General features: G+C 44.0%; 2 protein-coding genes across 8 annotated transcripts in view; one reads left to right on the forward strand and one right to left on the reverse strand.

Moving 5' to 3' along the window:
• The window catches only part of AUTS2 (activator of transcription and developmental regulator AUTS2), a 1,250,408-nt gene extending 1,239,328 nt beyond the window's left edge, over positions 1 to 11,080 (reverse strand). For all 7 annotated transcript variants that reach the window (XM_051847921.3, XM_051847919.3, XM_051847925.3 and 4 more), the window contains exon 1: positions 10,772 to 11,080. In XM_051847921.3, the coding sequence (XP_051703881.1) occupies positions 10,772 to 11,080 (309 nt within the window). The remainder of the gene's footprint in view (positions 1 to 10,771) is intronic.
• Positions 11,081 to 11,662: 582 nt separating this feature from the next.
• Positions 11,663 to 22,731, forward strand: LOC149120361 (uncharacterized). Its single transcript, XM_089320649.1, has 4 exons — positions 11,663 to 13,253; positions 13,928 to 14,017; positions 15,306 to 15,361; positions 22,513 to 22,731. The coding sequence occupies exon 1, from the start codon at positions 11,663 to 11,665 to the stop codon at positions 12,941 to 12,943; it is 1,281 nt and encodes a 426-aa protein (XP_089176775.1). The 3' UTR covers positions 12,944 to 13,253; positions 13,928 to 14,017; positions 15,306 to 15,361; positions 22,513 to 22,731.
• The last annotated feature ends 892 nt before the right edge of the window (positions 22,732 to 23,623 follow it).

Genomic DNA, 23,623 nt, shown 5'->3' on the forward strand with positions numbered 1-23,623 from the left:
ATCTGGTCTGTTTCTATATTAGACTAATAAAACATTTTAAAACAACACAACTGTCTAACACAGCAGGTTTCAGCACTCAGGTGTGAAATCGCACCTCCCAAGCACACAGGCTGAATTATCCTCCTGCCTCTCACCTGCAATTATCATCTGCTCCCTCCCCAGGTGGCTCTCAGCCGCCACACAACCTCTGCAGCTCACATCTGGAAATGTAAGCTCCCTCTGGGGGGCTCAGATGCTAAGGGAGTGAGAGGAGGACAAAAACAAAAAGTTCATGCTGGCTTAGACAACTTCAGAAAATATCTTTTCAACACTCAGTATAAAAGCAATTTCATAAAACTAAAATACTCTTATATCATCATGGTTTGGGATAAGTACTTTTCAAAAAAGTAAATGTACCTCACAGTTCCAGTAGAGGCCAAATTCTTTTATTAAGGCCAAATCCAAAAATTTATTAGCAAAGGATATTTCATCAGTGGAGAGGGCATAATTAGATGTTTTGATTAAAGCATTTTCCTTCCCTGGTTAACAAGATATAACAGATGTCACCGACTTCCCTAATAACAATACAGCCCTGCTTCTGGCATCTTTACAATTTTAAAACTGAACTGTCATATAGAAAAATTATAGCCAGGGTGTCTCTGTACAATCATGACTCTGAAGTGGTTATGACATGCCTGGACTCCCCAATGGAACAGACAGGGAAATCATATTCCATATTCATAGCCGCAAGCCCTCCTTAGCACGCACTTGAAAACCAAGCTCTGAAATCTGAATGATGCGGACTTATTCAAATCACCGCCAATTATTCCTGGAAGCACCGACCAAGCGAGGTATGAAACCTGAACAGAAAATGCAAATCTCACAGTCACTTGCTTCCAGGAGCACAAGGAACACATGCAGGAAAAAGTGTTGTGTCTCAGGTAAAGCAATGTCCATCTACAGTGACTGGCTCTACCAAGATCCCAGCTTCCCTGTAGAGAGGCGGAGTACTATACTTGATAAAAAGGACTCATATTTTTCACAGCAAGATTCCCCTGGTGCCTTTGATCCAATTTACAAAAATTCGATTTACACCAATTTTGTCAACATACCAGTCCAGAGTGTAACTAGAGATAGGCCTGCATTTTAAATGGGAGGCAGAGCCTCTCTGATTGAAGTTCAACTCAAACATCCTGGTTTAACAACTCCATTAATGACTTCAAGCAAAGATCTAAAGATTACTCAGCCCCTTTGTCAGTCGCATGTGTTATTTATGGGACAGCATATCAATCATGTCTTCCCCTTATTATTTCCTACTTTCTGGTCCTAAGCTATTTAGTCTGCCAAATTAATACATTCCATTGCTGCTGCAAATCTAAACAGTGCTTGATAAAAGATTAATAAAATAGTTAGGTTCTCTGCAACCACATACATACCCAGGGAAATTCATCAACGTCTTTTTATTTGCATATTTGGCTGACTGCCCCCTGCAGCAAGTATGTATGGCACAATGCTCAGGTATCCTCGTTAATGGTTTGTATTTAATTCAGGGTGTCAATCTGCTTCTGTTTTAATTACATCCATCTTGATATGTTATTACAATCCCATGAAAAGTTCTTTTCATTATATGAATGGCTATAAATATATACACATGACAAACAGTTGTTATAAATTTTCTGGTTCAGCAATAAACAGGCAAGATGCCTCAGCCAACACATCATGTGGATTTAATATTTTGAGTCTTTCTTCAGAAGAAAAGTTGAGTCTTCAGCTCAGTCATACCCCAAAGTTCACTTGTTTCGTATGTCCTGATACCAATGTTGTTAAGTTGCTCTGAGTTTCTGATTGGTAGGTTAAAGAAAATTATTTTACCCTAAGAAAACTGCATTAAAATTGTAAGTGTGCCACATTAAGATGCTTTTATATTCAAATAATTATTTTATCCTTCTACGATATTCAAGGATGAGAAACTCTCAAATCATCACCCTCATATGTATTTTTTCTTTAGTACTTTCATTAGAGACTAGAGGAGGGGGAGTTAAAAAACACAAAGGTACCTACAGAGAAAGGCCAATGAACTTCAGGATCCTACACTGAAGGAGAATGCAGGCTAAGAAGAATGCTTTTAAAATGTTCCTGACATTGAGTAACTATCAGAACATTTCTTAGGAAAAATGAGAAGCTTTACAAATGGGTCTCACCCTAATTTGTACTTAAAAAAAATCTTTCAAGGTTCCCAGTCCTTAGGCCATTCCAGTACTAAGGAAAAGGAGAGTCTCCTTGTTTTGCTGTGTAAGTTAAGAGCCTCTAACTCCCAGTGTGATCTTGAGCAGGTCAATTAACCCTTCTGGGCTTTGCAAAATGAGAGGCAGAACTGAAGGCAACTATGCCTGGGATGTCACAGGGCTTAGAAAGGACATCAGCCAGCAATGGTGAAGTGAAACTGATCAAGTCTGTCGGGAAGGAAGGTTAGGTGCTAAAGTTAGGATGATACCTCCCGAAGCTTTAACCTTGTACATTAATCTCAAAACTACATTTTTAAGCAAGTCATAAAAAATGAGGAAAAAGCAAACTGCAATACACAGCAAGGCACAATACCAAATCCTTATTTCTCCTTTTGTCCTAGTAAAAATATAATTTTACTACAACTATGTAAGATCTCTTCTTAGAAAAGTGCAATTCAGGATTTTTATTATTTTTGCCAACTGAATACGTACATAGAGAATCCGTAAGGATCACTGGAATTTACACCAGTGACAAGTAATGTTCAACTACTGTGTTTTTCTATTTCTTCATTCTCTTAAATTTTTCTCACTCCATTTTTAATTATGAATAACAATTTACAGAGAAACACTTAGCAATGTTTAGCCAGCAAACATAACTAAACAAAAAGACTTAGATGAAAAAAATAATAAAGTCACCTTTGGTTTAACAATTGAGGAATAACTGAAAGAGTGGACTACAATCTCTTAATTCCCTGTGTTAACTTCTAAAATATCACTGCCACCTGACACTACACAGACACCAAAATGAGACAGGTTCTGAGGTAGAACGGAGGATAAGAAAACAAAAAGGAAATGACATCACACACATATCACCACAACTTGACCCTGGCAATGACTTGAACCAAGTCTCACATTCATAATTTAGCCACAGTGTGAAAGCATCAGATTTCACCATATAACCGAGACTCAAACCGTGCCTCAGATAGCAGCAACTACACAGTCCTTACAATTTGAGGACTTTCTGCCAAAAACAAATTCCATCTCGCAGTAGCCATTTTCCACTACTTACAAACTGAGGGCTTCTCCCTTCTCTCATGACTCCATTTTACTGCACGTGGGTTTTTCCAGGCCTCTGAAGGTACCAAGAAGGTACCAAGAAGGAATGGCACCAGGAGGTACAGCACCAGGCCACAATGACAGTGAAGTCCTTTTGAAAATGTCTGCACGTAGTTGGTAATTTGTGATGTCTGTTCAAGCAAACCCTAACTGGAATTCAGATACGAACTGAGAAATCAGAGAGCTGAAACAACCTAGAAAACTGTGGCAACCAACTCAACCTCACAGAGCTAATATTTTAGTTCTGCAGATTGCAGAAATGCAAATAATGGAAGTTTGGAATTTTAAGAACTCCACATTTCAATCAGAACTCCCTAAATCCATTAACTTTTATTAAATGCATTCACAACTCTGATAGCTCTACCTCAATAAAGACTCGGAAGGAGGGGAAGAAGGAAATGGAGGGAGGTAAGCAGTGGGTAGGTGAGTGGAGATTCTAACCAAACCCTAAGATGAGATCACCTTATACACTAATGGGTGACACGAACACCTTCCAAGAAGGTAGCAATTTGTATGAATTCAGGCTCCAGGTCCCTCTGCAATACCCTTTGCAATAGACAGAATCACAGACTTGACCAGGACTGAGACATCAGAAGCCTGTCCATGTTTAGTCTCTTCCTAAACAAGCAGAGGCAGACAGATTATGTGACGTCCACTCCTCCCCGCCTCAGTCTAAAGGGGACTTATTTTTCGTGACCTTACCATGGTAGTTACTGATGGTATACCAAGGCATACAAAGCTAGGTACCAACCCCATCCCGCAAGTTTGATAGGTAGAAGAAATGAAGGAAAAACACAGCTCAGATTTGCAGGAAAGATGACACACTTTAGGCAATCACTCACCTTAAGTTCTATGTCCCTTCTCTTTTAGAGAAAAAAAAATTATAATCATGGAACAGATACAGCTTATATAAGAAAGACAGTTCTGTCCCAGTTAAAAATGTTCCCAAATTATTTTTGATCCTCTCCTGTCTTGGGTTTTACCAAATTATCATGTTGCTCTCCTTAACTTCAATTACTTGGGTTTTCAAATCTACCTCAATTTTTCAGAACATTTTTAAACAAATGGTTGCCACTACATTCCTAGATTTTTTTTTCCCTAAATCTACACCATAGTTAGTTTAATCCTAAACCAGAAAAAAGAATTTATTCTTAAGGGGAAAAAAAAGTAGCCTGAGGCACTTTTACAAAGTTAGGCTATTGTGAGTATCCTACTATGATTCCAATACATAGGATGAGGTAAATTAAAATCTGCCCGCCTCTGCATGCAAACATATACCTTTCATCAGAAAGTGCTACAGATCTTCTCATCCAAAAGCTTCCAAATCGTGTAGCCCTTAGGAACTAAATTATTCCTTAACAGCTAGCCTCAACTGCAGTTTTCCACATTTAGGGACCCTCTTTCCTAATACTCTCTAATCCTAATACTCTCTCAAATAATCACTATTTGTTTTTGACAGAATATACAACTGTTGTATATCTTAGAATATCCTGACTACCCTTAACACGTTTACAGACCCGTTTTTAAACCTTTTTCAGCAGTGAGAGCTAGAGAACACAACTCTCCTATAGGATCAAAGGTTCAATCACTAACTTCAAGACTCATTTTTTAAATTTACTGATTCATTTACACCATTATCTACTTCCACAACTAAAGCTGAAGTACTTAAAATACACAGCTAATACCAGCCTCACGAAATCATTCTATCACAACTTGTGACCTCATCTCACACACAAATAATCCTCAAAGAATGCTCTGCCTTGTAGAGTAAAATATTGAACTTCAGGAAGTACAATAAAATACCTTAACCCACACCATATGCACTTTCAGAAGTGAAATGCTGGAATACACCCATTCACTCTGCAGTCCCAAGCCCAACTTTCCAGGACAGAAAGTGAAAAATGCAACAAAAGCAAACAAAAAGCTCCACAGCTTTCCCTATCTGTGGACAGAAGACAAGTTCAGTTCTGCCCCTTTTTGAACTACCACTTCATACACAGCCAGGAAAGCAGATCATTTGAAACCTTTGTTTTCACACCAATGTCAACCTCTTTTCTCATCCAACCCTCTCTTTTCAGGTTGGCTGGTAAAAAGCAGCAGCACATGAAACCAGAAGGGACCATGAAAGCATAAAACATACCGGCTGAAGAGCAGCACTGTGGCATCAACTAGGCTGCTATCACACTGAAAGAGCTATTAATGAAAATCATTCACCAATACTCACCTCATGGTGGAGTTGCTAACAATCAGTGAAAAGGCTGACACCAGGGAGAAAGGGGGAGCAGGGACAGAAGGGCACTAATCTCCTTCACTATTTACATCTCACACTCCCCTTGCAGTTCCTGCTTAGGGAACAGCCTCCCACACCTTCATCTGTGCCTGACTTCCCAGGTCCGCTACCATCAGCCCATTCACCCCAGACCCCACAGGTCACTAAATGCCAAAATCTGGTGGGATTTTTATGAGATCTTGTCCAGTATTTCCCATACTGGGTTACAGACTACAATGATGAGAATTAAAGTGTCTTGTGGTCAAATAAATTTAGGAAATAAGGCACGCTGCATTACTTTATCTGACATTCAAAATTCACAACCACATAATAAAGACTTTTATTCTGGCAGAACAAATCATTCATTAATTTTGTCTAGCCCATCAAGTTCCAAAAGATATCAAAAGGTATAGCACTCCATTTTTGCCTGGAATACAATCTATGGACATCTTGCAAATAGATGGTCCCTTACAGCTTAAGAACCTTTGCTCTAAACTAGCCTAACCCTCTCCACTAGAAAATGATGCTATTTTAGGCGGTAACTTCTCAAGGAAAGGACTGGTTAAAAGTCCACCGCAGGAACATGGGTCTCCACAGATCTCCTGACCCTCAATCAAGCACTCTTACTCATTCTGTATGCATTTCTCCCTACCCTTTTTTGTCCCCCCCACATCCTAATCTAATCACACCACATCGTCTAATGATCCTCTTTCTGTGCCCTTTCACTACTCCTCTGAAATGTTCTCCCTGTGCCCTATTCCTTCTCTATCTATCCAAATCACACTTCATCCTTTTAGGCCTCATCTCCATGAAGACATATTAAATGTGTCAACCTATCTTAGTACCCTGTCCCTAAAAGCCTACTGCACTTAATTGATAGCAAGCATTCAAGGGTTGTTTCAAAATTATTTTATAGATACTGAACTTGATTTACCAACTAAACTGCACACTTCTTCAAGATGATTTTTGTGTGTGTGTGTGTGTGTGTGTGTGTACAGTTTCTCTGTGCCTTGCATATATTAAGCACTCCATAAATATTTGACAATTAATGTAAGGAATATGATTAATATTGTTTTAAAAATGATTGAATAAGTGACATTTGATCATAATAAATTATTGAAACCTATTAACATGGTGTGTTATAAGTACATCAAATTCTGTACAGCCTACTTACACCACTGATGTGTGGGTAAGACCTAGACCAGAGCTAGGAAATGATGACCACATCAAAGACTCGGGTTGTTCCTTTACCCACCAGAAATAAGCCTTCATTTTTCCCAAGGCTGTAAGGCTCCCACTGGCCCTCTTGTCCACTAATTCCACTAATTCCACCAATACTGTCTTTGCTTCCTTTGATCAGCTGTACCAAAAGAGGCCATTCTAAGAACCTTGTACACAAAAGAAAAGTGAAGGGACAACTAAAGCATTTGCAAAGTCAAATTTTCAGCGATGGCCTCCTATTAAAGACTACACTGAAAGAAAAGAACAGAAAGCCAAGTTCTGGTACATCAGGATAGCCTAACGTAGGATCCTCAACACTCTCATTTGTAATTTGTTAACTAGGCATGCCTTCCTGAGGGTATCTGCTCTCATTCTGTCATTCAACGAGTATCCAAATAAACAATAGCATATCCAAACACTAATTCTGCTTCTCAACTGCATAAGGAAAAGACACCAAGTTCAACTTTAGCCTCCTCACCTATCCTCTTATCTTCTATCATGAGACTCTTCATAATCACACACTTGAACTACAGGGCGCAATTACTCAAGTCGAGTGTCCCTGCAGAATATGAAACTACCTAGGCCAGTTTCACTGCCAATAAAGTATGAAGCCTGTCAAACTACTCCTAAGATTTCACCATCTTAGGTAAGAATTCAACAACAGTGAAGAATAATCAACATAAAAATGCAGCTTTTCATTAGACAAGTTCACTAGTTTTATACAAAAAAACTTAGCTAGAGTGTACTATTTATATCAGCACATAGTGAATTAGGAGCCTCTTTTTATTTAAAAAGGAAGTTCAAAACTGCTACTCAGGACAAAACCATGAAGTCAGTGTGTCCATTAACACACAAGTATGCTACTCCACAGTTTGCCAGCTACTCCTCTGAACTGGCATAAGCTATAAGCCTAGCTGTGCAAGTCAATATTTCTGGTTTCTTATCACAACATCATAGCAGCAGCAGCCTTGATGATACATGGTGACAATTGTTTTCATTTCTAAATACAACTCACAAAAACACAGTATATATTTGGGATAACTCTTAGCATCCACAATAATTCTTAACATTTACAAACACTCATGAAACAAATATTTCTGTCCAAGCTCATAACTTAGTTGCCAATTTCCTAATAAGCCCTTGCATTTCTTGGTGATAGTTCACCAAGTACAACTAAGTACGGTAGAACACCAGAGGTTTTAATGATCATTACACACGTATGTTCTGACCACCCAGCACAGACACAATGTGATAACAAGGAGCCAACATATCTACCTTCTGCCAAAGCACCAGACACATGGGATGATTTTTATTTCCCAAAGTGTTTTTAATCTGAAAAGTTTATTTACAGCTTTCCCACAAAAGTTGGGCTTCATAAAATGGGAGCACTGATAGGATGTTTGATGATATTAAGAAACTTGTTAATGTATTTAGGAGTGATAAAGATATTGTGGGGTTTCTGGTGGGTTTTTTGGAATTTTTTTCTTTGAGTCATGGCTTAGAGATTCATACGGAAATATTTACAGATGAGATCATATCACATGGTGGGGGACTGAGTAGATAGAAAATAGAAGAAACAAGAGATGTAAGTTGGCAGTGGATGTATTTGGATTTATTACATTGTTCTACTTCTCTATATGTTCACATTTTTCTATAAAATTTTAAATCAATTTAAAAAGTTAGGCCTTTTATATGCATACACAAATATACACACGACATTCAGATATGAAGGTGGCACAGTATTCAGCTAACCCAAGCAACCTGGGTTCTGAATCTAGAAAAGTGGCAGGCAAAAAACAATTACAGCAAGAGAAGGAATGCTATTAATGTTGAACTTGGTCTTTTTGAAAAATGAAAAGTTTTTGTATGCTCAAAAGAAACTAGAATGGGCAAGTTTTCTCTCAAAATCCAAATGGATAGATACATACATTACGAGCCCAGTCAAACAATGATTTATAAAAAATAAACAATCAAAAGCATCTACCTAATTATATCTCTCCCTATTTGGCTTTCAGAAATATTCATGGAAATCTTGAGGCCCTTCTTGCTTACTGAAAAGGCTCACACAGCAGCCCAGGATAACCATGCAGAAAGCAGAACCACTTGTAAACAGCTCTTACAAGTACTTCCTTAAACCAACCACAGATAACCATAGAGATCCAAATTCCAGGCAGTATTTTCTATTAGGATACATGCTGCCATTTCAATTTCTATTTGAGAGAGAAATAGAGAGAGAGGGAGATAGATAGATAGATCACACTTTACACACCCACCCTGGCAAAGTTAAAGCCACAGTTAGAATTATTCTACTGAGTAGTGAGCCTCATCATTCAAAATTTTAGCCAAGAAAGCATCAATTCTAGAATGACATATATAAAAAATCTATGGTCACCAACAGTATCACCACCACCACCACCTCCCTTCCTCCAATCACTGGCCAGCAGACCAACCAAAAGCAATTCAAATAGAAAAGAACAACACTGACAAGAAGAGTTTCTTTTCAAAAATACTTCAATCTGAGACCAAACACATACACAGAAACAGCCACCTAAACCTGTACAGTGAGATTTAAGCTGTCATTAATAAAGCTTGCATTTGAGCATCTGAGACAATACCATCACAACAGAAAGAAAAAAAAATGAAATGAAAGGGAAAAGTTTCCTTCAGGAATCTCAAACCATCACATTAGGCATATCAAAGGCTAAACATCAACTCATATCTTGGTTTTGGGCTTAAGAAAGCGGGACCAACTCTGCAGAATCTCAAAGCCTCTGTGTGTGTGTGTGTGTGTGTGTGTGTGTGTGTTTTGGGGGTGGGGACAGGGAGGGTAGGGAGAGGGAAGGAGATGGTTAAATTTACAGAGCCCAATGACCAATCCTAGCACCAAATCAGATGTGTCCAGGCAAAGATAGTTTTCCCCCTAACCCCTGGACAGTCTCCCACTCCCTCCATCATGTTCATTTAGAAATCAACGCTGCCTGCAGGTGCCCAAGGAATAAAGAGAAACACACACACTCACACACACACTCACACACACACACACACACAAAGCCAATCACTTAGAAAAAGGGGAGAAAAAAAAAAACACAAAAAAGGAAAGGGAGAGGGACAATTGGTGACAAGCTCTTCAGATACCAGCTAGGATTTTATTCTTTCCTCCCACCAGTTCTCCCTGGTGTACCTTTTTCCATCCTTTAACTAAATTGCTCATGTACACACACACACACACATGTGCACAGATAATATTACAATTAACCCTTTCTGTAATATAGCCCATACAGAATACAGAAAGATATTCCATCCTTTCCTCTTCTCTCCCCTCCTCCCTCCTTTCTCCCAACCAGGAGAAAACGCCCCCTTCCCCAGCTTCACCAAAAAAAAAAAAAAAAAAAAAAAAAAGGCGGTGGAGGGGGTGGCAAAGACACCACAAAACCCCATCAGTCTCGGGTCCTGAGGACATCCAGGAAAGGTCCATACTACAGACACACACACACACACATACACACACACACATTCGGACATATGGCTCTGTAGAAAGCACACAGAGCCGTCTACAGGCGCCCCAAACCCAGCAAAGAGACTTCCACCAGCCAAGAAGCCATGATTGGGGAGGGAGGGGAGGAAGGAGCAGGGGCAGAGCTATCCGAGGAGAGGGGGCGCATTGTTGTGATGCCTGAACCCCTTTCTTTCTGCCCATCTGCTGTGGGGTTGGGGGGATGCAGGGAGGGGGCGCAGGGGAAAGGCGAGCGAGAACGAGGAAACGAGACCAGGCACGGCTGCGATTCCCTCCTGCTGCCTGTCTGCCCGCGCCCCCTGCTCCCCCCACCCCAACAAAAAGACCTCAGCCTGGACAGACAGACAGACAGACAGCCCCGAGCACGGCGGCGGAGGCAGGAAAGCCGGGCGCAGCCGAGTGGGGTCGTGCATAAAGGGAAACCGGGGGGGAGGGGGTCCCCCTTACCTCCAGCGCTTCAAAAGTGACAAAGCTGGTCATGGCAAATCCATCAATGATGTCCTCTTCGGCCGACGTGGACTCTCTCCGCTTCCTCCGCGGGGGTCTGGGCCGGGACGGGGCGGAGGACGGGGGCTTTCCATTGTCTTCCTTGTCGGAGCCCGACGACGAGGCGAGCGAGGGCGCCCGGGTCCGGCCGGCCCCGCCGCCGCCGGCCGCGCCGGCCCCCAGCCCGCCCCGGGAGCGCCTCTCCCGGTCTCGCTGCGACCGCGACCGCCGCTTTTTGCGGAGTCCATGGCCCCGCGTCGGGCCATCCATGGCTCTGCCGCGCCGGGGTCTCCTCGCTCGCCGCCCGCCCGCCCGCCACAGGCTCCGGCCGCGCGGCCACACACACACACACACACGCACACACACACACACAAAATTGACACCAAGCCCTCCCTCCCCCTTCACGGCTTCCCTCCGCCCCGAGGAGGGCGCGGGGGAGACGGCGGCCGAAAGAAGGGAGAGAGGGGAAGAAAGAGCGGAGAAAGAAAAGGGGGAAGGGGCGGAGAGAGGGGAGGAGGGACGGGGAGCGAGGGCGAGAGGCGAGGAGCCCAAGTGTGGGGCTCCCCACAGCACCGAGGGTCGGAGATGCCTGGGAGCGAGCAAAGTAATGGCTGAACACACAGGTCTCCTTTAGAGGGAAAAAAAAAATAACTCACCAAGCAGGCAATAAATCAGAATAGCGGAATGCTTTGATCAAGAGACTGGGAGCCTCCGGGGAGCCCTCCCCGCGGCCATTCTCCGCCGCGCCCCCCGCCCCCCCTCCGAAAGCGCCTGCGCCCCCTCCCCTCTGGCGACCCCCAAACCAGGTCCGGGGGAAAAAAAAAAAAAGGTCGCGCGGCAAAGTGGGGGGCAATGAACTTCACCCGCCCCTCGCGCAGGAAAACACCCCCGCCGCCTCTCACGCACGCCTCGGAGCAAACTCACTCCCAGGCTCCAAAATTCTCAAGAAATGCATGCAAGGGAGGCCGGGGCTCGGGCGCGAGAGCGGAGAGGGGCGAGACCCCCCCAGAGAGAGGGAAGCATAATAATGCGATCATTAGCAGCGGAGAGGGCGAAACTGCCGAGAGGTGGAGGCGAGGGGAGGCGGAGGGAAGGCAGGGAGGATGCTGGAGCAGTTGTGGGGTTTGCTTTTCGGTCTTCGAGGGGGGAGGAGAGGGAGATGAAAGAAGAGAAGAAGCGAAGCCCGACGCTGCCACCCGCCCCCCTGCTCACAAAAATATGTTTTCCAGTCCCGGAGAAGAGGTCACCCTTCCTCGGAAAAGGGAGGGGGTGAGCCAGTCAGTCGATGAGGAAAGCAGAAAGAAATCTCCAGCGGGAGAGACACCGGTGTGCCGCCGCCGCCGCCGCCGCCTCACGCCGCCGCTGCCGCCTCTCGTCGCCCAGCCCGAGGGAGAAGCGCTGCCGGGAACGCCGCTGTCGCCGCCGCCGCTAACGCTGCTGCTGCTGCCGCCGCCGCCGCCGCAAGAGCCCCGAGCCGGAGGGTGCACGGCGTGTCCCCGGGCGGCTGCAGCGGGAGCCCGGGCACGGCCCCATCCTCCGCCCGCCTCGCTCAGCTCCCGCTCCTCCCCCCTCCGCGGCCGGCCCACCGCCGCCGCCGCCGCCGCCGCCGCCTCAGCCCAGCCCCGCGCGCGCGCTCGCGCGCACCCGCTCTCCCCGCGCCTCGCTCGGCGCGCGCTCCCGCCCCCGCGGCCCCGGCCGTCTGGATCACGTGGGCGGCCGGGCTCCCTCCTCCGCCCCCGCCCCCTCCCCAGTTGTAGAGTGTGTAGAAAGCAAAAGGCTGGGGGCTGGCCGCGCTCGCGAGCCCAGGGCATGCGCGCTGGGGCGGCCGGGCCTGCGCACTGGGGGCGGAGGGGAGCCGCGGGTGGGAGGGGGCCGGCCGCGTGGGGTCGGCCGCTGCCGGGCGGAGTTGACGCGGGAGGTTGTGCAAGCTGCGAGAGGGTCCTGCCAGTCACGCCCGGGCCGCCTGAGGGTTGCCACTGCCCCTGGACGCTGTGCGCGCGCGCGCGCGCCCCCCGCACTTTCCTCAGGACCCTTTGGCCCTCGACCTCGTTTACCCTTGTCCCGCCCAGGGCACCTGGGCTGCCTTCTCTGGAGAAGCTGCCCCCGGTCCCCGGGGGTGTTTGCCCTTCGTGAACTGCTCAGCGAGGGCAGGAGGGACTCCAGACCAAGGGGCCCGAGGCGGGCGTCCCCCAAAAGGGGGTGGGGGGTGCAACGCGTGGAGGCGCCGGGCCCGGCAGCGGGTGCCCGAGCGCGGGCCTCTACTCCGCCAGGGCGCCCCGGCAAGGGCGGGCGGGCCGAGTTGGAAACTTTTCTCCCACGTGGTTCCACCGTGCGTGGCCGAGTGACCTCGCGCCCGGGTGACCCCGAGCCCCTGGCCTTGCAGCCGAGGCCCTGGGGACGCGCGGGGGGCGGCGGACTCGGGAGCGCGAGGCTGCGCTGCCAGGTGGGTGTGGGGCGGGGGACGAACTTGAACCCCGGCGGGCGACGGGGCGGGGCTGGAGGGGCCGGGACAGCCCCAGCCGGAGCACCCGTTAGACCCGCAAACCGCAGCCCCTCCCCGCGCCGACTTTCTTCACTTTAGAGGGGTGCAGGGCTAAGAGGGGGCTTGCCTGCTCTTCCCACCGCTGTCCCCGTCTCCCGCCGCCGCAGTGTAGCCGATGCTTACGCAAAGTTCTGTGAAAGGACTGACTGCAGCCCAGAATCGATCCTCAAAAGCGATCGACTTCCCCGAGGAAAAGAGCAGTACGGGGCGAGCGGGGGAGGGGGGAGAAGGGCTGGAGTTGATCTCTACGGACCGGGGAGACCCTGTCTCCGGCCTCGTAGATGGCTCGCTTTACTTGATCCAGGCACGTGGACACCGCGGCGTGACACGCGTCACCCCGAGTTGCATAGCCCATGCCTGGGGTGGAAGACGGGGGAAACACTGAGAGATTATCAATTTCCTGCCGTTGGGCCAGGCACAGTGCTGGAACACTTGATGCGTGATTGCTCCTCTTTAGGGTGACCCCCCCCCCCAATTTCGCATGTTTTAAGGAAGGGAGAGAGAAAAGGCGCTTGTTTTCGCCTCTCACAACCTGACATACTCAAGGTTGATTTTTTATTTTTTTCATTTAACAGTGACCAGAGCTTTGTCAGGCACAGTTCTAAATGCTGGGAACACAGTAGACCGCAACACGCAGGGACAAGGTCCTCTCTCTTGGACCCAAGGTTCTAACGGGCAAGCCTCTTTCATCTTTTTGCTTCCTGGTACTTTAATGGTTTGTCATTGCCTTGTTTGTAAGTCCCATTCCTTCAGCTTCGCCTTTTCTGGATCCCATATCTGGGTCTTTATGAAATCCAGGCAGGGAGGGGTCTGGGGATGGAAGAGGCACTGAGGAGCGGGAGTGCAAGGTGTCAGAAACAGAGGGGACCATCCCCTGGACTGTGAATGAGAAGACAAGCTCTCTGCCTGGGGAAGCCACCATTTGACCTGAGGCAAGACTTCTAAATTAGGGGTTTTCTTGTCTTGTAAATCAAGAAGTTTCAATTAAATGTTCAAAAAGTTCCCTTTCATATCTATCACTGACTTTCTCAGAGATGACATCGCTGCAAGTTGGCTGTGAGCTTGCTTTCTTGAGAATAGTGACTGCTACACGGGATCTGATTCCATGTGTTAAGAATACAATGCCACCTTCCAAAATTACCTAAGGTGACTGAGCCTGTTGCCCCTGGGACAATTAGCTGAAACAGTGCCTCTGTACAGAATGTACCTGTATTAACTTCTAGGGGGCCGTTCTGGTAGTAGCAAAAGTCCACACTGAGGTTATCAAGCTCATCCTACAAAATAAAGAGAAATTCTCTGTCATTTAAAGCAAGGACTTGGAATCATTTTTAGTTTGTTTTTTTTTTTAAAGGGATGTGAAATTTGTTTTAGGTGCTGATAAGATTCCAGGAAAACTGGGAACTCATGTTGCAATTGCAGTCACTTTTCAACAACTTTAGGGATTGGGTTGAGGAAGGTGTGAAATTGGCAAATATAATAAAAGGTATTATATTAGTAACTTTCCAGGGTAGCCCTTGGCAGTCCTGTCTTTAAAGAGTAATGTCTGGTAGGAAAAAAATGAATGGTAATACACTGCATCCAAGAACGTTGCCTCTGGCAAGAGTAATTTGCAAACGCATTTGGGATAATGTTTAAATGATTTTTTTCAGGGTCCAAGAGTAGTACTCACTGGAATTGGTAATGCCTTTTGGGTCACAGTTTCATAATTTTCTTCCATCACAGAACTAAAATTGTTTTTTGGGATTATATTGTGAATCTTTGTGTCTAATTCTCCATTCTGGCTGTTTTAATTACTGATGAGTGATTAATGACTACCATATAATAAGCTAAATATTTACCATGTACCAGGCACTGTTCTAAGTAAAATATAAAAAAGAGATTTTATTATCTTGTACCTGTTTTACAGTTGAATAAATAAGAAAGAGATTTTATTATCTTGTACCTGTTTTACAGTTGAATAAACTGAGGCTTGAAGTTCAGCATCTCCAAGGTAGCATAGCTGTATGGTGGTAAGTCAGCTTTGGTTTCAGTTACTCTAAAACCTGTTCTCTTCATAAGTATTTATGCTGAGATTGCTCCTCAAGAAGTCAAATGCTACTACAGGTATAGCACAACCGCTTTGGAAAACTGTTAGGCATTATCTCTAAAGTGAAATATATGAAAAGCCCATGGCCCAGCAGTTCTACTCTTAGGAATATACCAATATCAGCTGTATACAAGTCATCATAATAAAACCAGTCACAGCAACACTATCCATAACAACTACCAAACTAGAGATGACCCAAACATTCATCCTCATCAACAGTAAAACGGATAATAATTGATAGTATATTCATATGCTCTACAACGTAAGATTGAACAATCTATTTCCAAAAATAGTAACATAGGAATCTCACAAATATTCCATGTGTGAAAAGAGGGACTTGTAAGAGTGTATCTTGTAGGATTCCACCTACACAAAATAGAGAAACAGGCAGCACCCATTTATGCTGTTATAAGAAAGGATAATGGGAACCACTGTCCCTTGAAAGGAGGGTAACGAATGGGAGCAGGTACAAGTAGAGCCTCTGGGGAGCTGGTCATTGCATGTTCCGTGACTGGACCTGGGTGTTGGTGTGCTGTTTGTGAGAATTCACCAAGCCTTGTTATAAGGATGATTGCATCTTTCTAAGTATATTACAATTCAACAAAAGGACGAAATGTATACGGTAGTTCTGTGTCTATGAGTACCTATATAATGCTTCTTTTCAGATGTTAGTGACACTAGCCAGTAAAAATGGATAAATAATCTGTGGCTTCCTCACACAATACTACCCAATGTGAATACACAATGGAATACTCCTAAGTAAACCAAAATTCTTGCTGGCTAGAATGAAAGATAAAGCTTAAACTTGAATGGGCAGCATGAATAAGCTGATAAGTCATATCAGCAAAAGCTTAGGTAAATTATTGCCCAAAAGATTATAGCTGATACAGAGTGACGCTAGAAAAATACTTCCCAAGGAGGTTACTTGTGTAGTAGGGAAAATACTGAAGTGGCTCTGGAATACATAAAGGGAAAAACTGAGCTCTGTTTTCAGGAATAAACTACGTAGTCCAGGAGAGCTCTCCAGTTCTCCTGTCTTTTATTTGAATAGGTGATTAATACTCAAACTACATCCTGAACATTCATCCTTGACCAATCAACAACTGAACTGAACCCTGAGCCTGCCGCTAGTGAAAGCTGCTTTTGGTACCAGACTTTCTGAATTACTAAAATTTTATATCCCTCTGTCTTGGACCTTGCACTCTGCCAAGATGGCAATTATTACCACATCATTCTTGATATTACATACTGATATCTATTATTTGAATTTAATTTATTAGGAAAATTGATTTTTAACTCAAGGCAGCTAAGGTTTATGTTTTAGTCATTTATAACTTTCAATTATTTTGTGTGTGTGTCTGTGCTGAGAACAGGGTAGAATTGAGCTAGTTAATGGATCTATCTTGTGTCCACATGAACAAGCCAGTAGACTAACACATTTATGATTCCTTCTTTAACCCTCATAAGTAGTTTTTTTTTGTTTTTTTTTTTTTTTTTGACAGGCAGAGTGGACAGTGAGAGAGAGAGACAGAGAGAAAGGTCTTCCTTTGCCGTTGGTTCACCCTCCAATGGCCACCACGGCCAGTTGCGCTTCGGCCGGCACACCACGCTGATCTGAAGCCAGGAGCCAGGTACTTATCCTGGTCTCCCATGGGGTGCAGGGCCCAAGCACTTGGGCCATCCTCCACTGCACTCCCTGGCCACAGCAGAGAGCTGGCCTGGAAGAGGGGCAACCGGGACAGAATCCGGCGCCCCACCCGGGACTAGAACCCAGTGTGCCGGCGCCGCAAGGCGGAGGATTAGCCTAGTGAGCCGCGGCGCCGGCCCGCATTATTTTCTATTTGAAGATTTGCTTGACATGATCAACAAGGAAAATTGATGTATAGTCATAAGAAACAACACAAAATGACTCTTAAAGTTATCTAGATGACATCTTAGTATTTATTATGATCATGAACCAGAGGATCAATTTTTCTAATGGATTTGATGGATGATTTGTGATGGATCATGATTTTTATTTCTATTTTTATTTGAAGAGCAGTATAAATCTAAAATGATCAGGTTCAGATCAGATAACATCCTGGTTGAAGAAAGCATTAACCTTTTGGATTAATGTAAAAAATATAATAGAGGTAAGCATTTGGCTCAGATGATGCTTGGGACACCTCGTATCCCATATCCGAGTGCCTGGTTCAAGTCCTGGCTCTGCTTCCAACCCAGCTTAATGCTAATTCACATAGCAGGTAGCAGGTAGGTAGCTCAAGAACTTGGGTCTCTGCCAACCATTTGGGAGACCCAAATTGGGCTCTAGGGTCCTGACTTTGTACTGGCCCAGCCCTGGCTTTTGTAGACATCTGGGGAGTAAAAACAACAGATGGAAGATTCTCTCTCTCTCTCTCTCTCTCTCTCTCTCTGCATTTCAAGTGAATGGAAAGATGTATATTCCAGACCTAATTACAAGTTCCTGTTTACAGAATCTAGTCCTGTAATTATTTTACATTTCTGCTGCATTCATAGTGTTTCACGGTCTGGTCCCTATTACCTTATTGGCTATCTTTATTCATATATATTTATATATACATATACATGTATATATTTCTATATCCTAAGCTAATTGTTTTCCCGAACACCTCCACACATGTGCTAGTACTTGTCCATCATCCCAGAATCTCACTTCCTGTCATCTGGTCTTCCTGAATTTCTGCTCACCCATTAATACCAAGTTAACCATTAAGGCCAATTCATCCAGAAAGCTTACTCTAGTTACTATTTCCACTGAGAATTAAAAGCCTCTTGTATGCTTCTATGGCACTTTAATTCATGTGCTTGTGTGTATTTTAAAGTAGTGTTAACTATTTCAAAATAATATGGTGAACAACCATATACTCTTCTGATAACTTAAGAAATAAAACACTGGGGCTGGCACCATGGCCCAGCAGTTTAAGCCACCTGCAACACTGGCATCCCATATTGGAGTGCCAGTTCGAGTCCCTGCTGCTCCACTTCTGATCCAATTCCCTGTTCATGTACCTGGGAAGCAGCAGAAAATAGACCAAGTACTACCACATGGGAGACCAGGATTGAGTTCCTGTCTTCTGGCTTCAGCCTGACTGAGTCCCAGCCATTACAGCCATTTGGTGAATGAATCAGTGGATACAAAATCTCTTTCTCCCTCTATTTCTGTCACTCTGCCTTTCAAATAAGTAAAATAAATATTTTTAAAAAATTTTTCAAAGTATTTGAACCCTCCTTTGTAGCTCTTGTGAGATGATACCATCTCTCTCCATTTCCCTGTCTCACCAGATCATTATCCTAAATTCCATGTTTATCATTCAGTGCACTTATCTATATTTTTACTACATATGGAAATATCCCTAAACAATGCATCATATTCTTCTGTTTATTTTAAAATCTATATAAATGATATACATCTAAGTGGATTCTTCTCAAACTTGTTTTTCATATTCCATGTTTTATTTGTGAGAGTTGTTGATGTTGATAATAACTCCTGCACATTGCTTTTCACCATGGCCTAATATTGCACCCTTGGAATATTTCACAATGTATTTATATCTTATTGATAGGAGTTTAGATTTCTTACAACTTTTTGTTATTTAAAGAACACATGTGCACAAGGAGATCATCCACTCCTCTTCCCCTCATTTGCAATGCTGCTATAAGGCTTAGTTATAAGACACTATTATTTTGTTATTATATATACTTTCTTCTCATTGTCACTTGATAAATTCTAGAGAATAGGGGACTGGGAACTCAATGGGAATTGCTCAATAGATGCTAACTCATTTAATGACCTATGCTTATTGCACTTGAGTTTAGATTTTTTTTTTAGAAAACATGTATTTTTTTATTTGAAAGTCAGAATTGGGGCTGGCACTGTGGTGTAGTCTGTAAAGCCACCGTCTGCAGTGCTGGCATCCCATATGGGCACTGGTTCAAGACTCCACTTCAGATCCAGCTCTCTGCTCTGGCCTGGGAAAGCAGTAAAAGATGACCCAAGTCCTTGGGCCCCTGCACCCATGTGGGAGACCTTGAAGAAACTCCTGGCTCCTGGCTTCTGATTGGCACAGCTCTGGCTGTTGCAGCCAATTGGGGAGTGAAGCAGTGGTTGGAAGACCTCGCTCGCTCGCTCGCTCTCTCTCTCTCCTTCTATCTCTGTGTAATTCTGACTTTCAAATAAATAAATAAATAAATCTTAAAAAGAAAGGAAGGAGGGAAGGAAGGAAGGAAGGAAGGAAGGAAGGAAGGAGGGAGGGAGGGAGGGAGGGAGGGAGGGAGGGAAGGAAGGAAGGAAGGAAGGAAGGAAGGAAGGAAGGAAGGAAGTTAAAAAGAAAGAAAGAGAGAGGAAGGGAGGAAGGGAGGGAGGGAGGGAAAGGAAGGGAGGGAGGAAAGATGAATTACAGAGAGAGAGACAGAGATCTTCCATTCACCAGCTGGGGCTGGGCTGTGCAGACGCCAAGAGCCAGGAAACTCCTTCTGGGCCTCCCACTTTGGTGGCAGGGGCCCACGTCTGCTGCCTCCTCAGGTGCAGCAGCTTCTTCTGAAACCCTGCAAAGAAACTTGAAATCAGACTTAGTATTTAAAATGGGATCCTGTCTTACCGAGTAACCTGTTCTTAGAGTTGGTCGAAGGAAATGGAAAGGCTGGTTGCCTGGTTTAATTCGTTTGTGCCATGTTTAGATGTTGAAATGTTGCACTGTGCTCCATGAAAATATAAAAGTATAATGTTAATCAAAAATACTTAAAATGGTAAAAGAGTAAAGTCCAAAGAAAAAGAATTGGTAGTATTTATGAGTTCCTTAATGCCTCAGTTTTGGGACACAGTAAATGTTTCTCTGTGAAATTATGAATATGCAATAATCTCATTTAACTTTAACTGTCATTATTCTTTGAAAAGATCCTAAAAAGAGGAAACAACATCTTCATCTGTGATTGTTTTTTTTTTTTTACATTTAGAACACACACTTTATTCTTTGAACTACCCAAATAAAATGTGCTGCCCAGGTTCTAGAATGAGTGCATATTATCGAGAAGTTTCATGAAACAGTTAAATAAAGGATAAATTCTTTGGGTGGGCATTTGGTGCAGCAGTTAAAATGCAGCTTGGGCCCCCATCCTATATCAGAGTGCTTAGTTTCAAGTCCCAGCTCTATTCTCGATTCCAGCTTCCTGCTATTGCATACCAAGGCAGCAGATACTGGAGGCCCAAGTATTTGGGTCCCTGCTACCCCAACAGTAGCCCTGGGTTGCATAACCAGCTTTCAGCTGCATCCTTGCCCAGTTATGGCTGTTGAATGCATTTGGAGTACGAACTAGCAAGGGAAAAATCAATCTCTCTCTCTTTCTCACTCCCTTGCAAATAAATAAAACAATGAGGAAAAATGTTGGCCAGCATTGCGGTGCAACGGGTTAAGCCACCGCCTGCAATGTTAGCATCGAGTCCTGGCTACTCCACTTCTGATCCCAGCTCCCTGTTAATGCATCCCGGGAAAGCAGTGGAAGATGGCTCAAGTGTGAGGGTCCTGCACCCACGTGGGAGACACGGAAGAAGCTCCTAACCCCTGGCTTCAGCCTGGCCCAGTGCTGGTTGTTGTGACCATTTGGGGAGTGACCAGCAGTGGAAGATTTCTCTCTCTCTCTCTCTCTCTCCTCTCTCTCTGTAACTCTGCCTTTCAAATAAATAAAATAAATTTTTTTTAAATGTTAAAAGTAAAAAACAAGTTTAAAAATAAAAAATATAAAACCAGGATTCTCTTGGGCAAACTGGAATGGTTAATGACCCTATAAGATGTCTTTGGTTGGTGGAAATAATTCTGATTTAATTTTAATTGTTAAGAAATAAACTAGATTCCAGTTTAGCCACTACCCAGAAATTGTATTTAAAATTCTTCCCTTCCACACTGTAGCTACCCTTGGAAAACTGAACACAGAGTCTTAAAGAGACAGACATCTACTAATTACATATTCACCTGGTATCCATTTCAACAAATAAAATTACTCTCAGTACACATTAATTGACATAATTACTGAAACACCAAAATCAGATTAGCCACTGTAGCTGAGAAGAGACAAGAAACCATTGCTCCAGCAAATTACACTAGTGTTAAAAGAAGGAAGGGGCAAGTTTTAAAAAGATTGTTCAACTTGAAGATAATTTTAAATAAAGCTAATAAAATGGCCATTTCGTTATTCATTCATGAGACAATTCTGGTTTTTTTTTTTTTTTTTTTTTTTGACAGGCAGAGTGGACAGTGAGAGAGAGAGACAGAGAGAGAAAGGTCTTCCTTTGGCGTTGGTTCACCCTCCAATGGCCGCCGCTGCAGCCGGCGCACCACGCTGATCCGATGGCAGGAGCCAGGAGCCAGGTGCTTTTCCTGGTCTCCCATGGGGTGCAGGGCCCAAGCACCTGGGCCATCCTCCAATGCACTCCCTGGCCACAGCAGAGAGCTGGCCTGGAAGAGGGGCAACCGGGACAGAATCCGGCGCCCCAACCGGGACTAGAACCCAGTGTGCCGGCGCCGCAAGGTGGAGGATTAGCCTATTGAGCCACGGTGCCGGCCCAATTCTGGGTTCTTAACTGTAGATTTTGGCTATGTTGCAGCTTAGAAGTTACTTTTTATGGTGCCCTGAACTTTGTTGCTTGGTCTTGTAATCTTCATTATGCATGTGCTATAGCCCTCCTGTTCTTACACAGATTGTGTCCATTACTATTTCTATTTTCATAATTAACCATCATATCCTGGGAGCACAATAGTAGCAGCAGTGACACTGCTTGCAGAAAAAAAAAAAAAAAAGCTTACCTTTCAAATTCCTGCCTCTTTTTCCCTAAACACTGACATCATAGTAAAACATTGCTCTCCCTGCTTTGAGTTCAATCATTGAATAAATTAGGGAAATATGAAGACAATAACAACAAAAAATATGTCTTAGTATAATTCTGCAAGGTTAAAAAGGGGGAGGGCAGTGCTGTGACATAGTGGGTGTGGCCGCTGCCTGCAGTGCCAGCATCCCATTTGGACACCAGTTTGAGTCCCGACAGCTCCACTTCCAATCCAGCTCTCTACCTTGGCCTGGGAAAGTAGTAGAGGATGGCCCAAGTTCTTGGGCCTCTGAGCCCACATGAGAGACCCGGAAGAAGCTCCTGGCTCCTGGCTTCAGATCGGCACAGCTCCAGCCATTGCGGCCAATTGGGGAGTGAACAAGCGGATGGAAGACCTCGCTCGCTCTCTGTGTGTGTAACTCTTTCAAATAAATAAATAAATCTTTAAAAAAAAATTCCTTGCTGAGAGTCCTATGTTTTGTTTGAGTACATGGAATCTATTGTTTCCTGATCTTGCTTCCCCATTCCCTATGCCAGACTGTTCTTGCCATTCAAAATATAATCTCTTGCACAATTCTCCTTCTATGCTTTCTATTACAGTTAGTGTACTATTATTAGAATACCTTAGCTTTCCAGGTTCTTTTATCACAGCTCATTAGCATTCTTTATAATCATCAGGCTTATTACTTTTCTTTGCAGAATGTTTTCATTGCAATGTTTGATTTCTTCTTATCTTTTTTTAAAGATTTATTTATTTATTTGAAAGGCAGAGCCACATGAAGGTAGGGAGGAAGAAAGAGAGAGAGAGAAAGAGATATCTCCCATCTGCTGGTTCACTCCCCAAACCGGCTTCAATACCCAGGTCTGGTCTGGGCTGAAGCCAGGAGCCAGAAACTGCATCAGCTGTGTCACGAATCCAGCTCCTCACATTATTTAATAACTTATCCCACACATTGCTATAAACTTCTGTTTTTTGTTAAAAATTACCTCTGACCAGTCAGAGAAACACAAAGAAAACAAACAAGGACATATTGTGTTATTCTTCAAGATAAAGGCAGAGATGTGCTTGGGTTATCTGTTACTCTACTTTGTCCCATGGAATCAAGCACTTTACTCTCTGTAAAATCTATGGCAAACTTTTGCTTCTCTTACATTATTGATTACAAATTGTGTTTCCTATAAACAATACCTACATTTCATCTAACAAAAGTAAAGTGAAATCACAAGCAGAAATACAATGAGAGGAAAATGAAAAGAAAGAAGGAAGGGAAACTGTCAATCACCATTTTAAGAAAAAATATTTTAATACATTGTTTGCATTGTATGTACCCATTAGTTTCAAGCTCC

This window comes from Oryctolagus cuniculus, chromosome 19 (assembly GCF_051225735.1).
Source record: "Oryctolagus cuniculus isolate XC-2025 breed Fujian yellow rabbit chromosome 19, ASM5122573v1, whole genome shotgun sequence".
Lineage (NCBI taxonomy): Eukaryota > Metazoa > Chordata > Mammalia > Lagomorpha > Leporidae > Oryctolagus > Oryctolagus cuniculus.

What these genes read in the sequence shown, in the direction of transcription:
- LOC149120361 (XM_089320649.1), top strand. Translation starts at nt 11,663, where the DNA reads ATGAACTTCACCCGCCCCTCGCGCAGGAAAACACCCCCGCCGCCTCTC.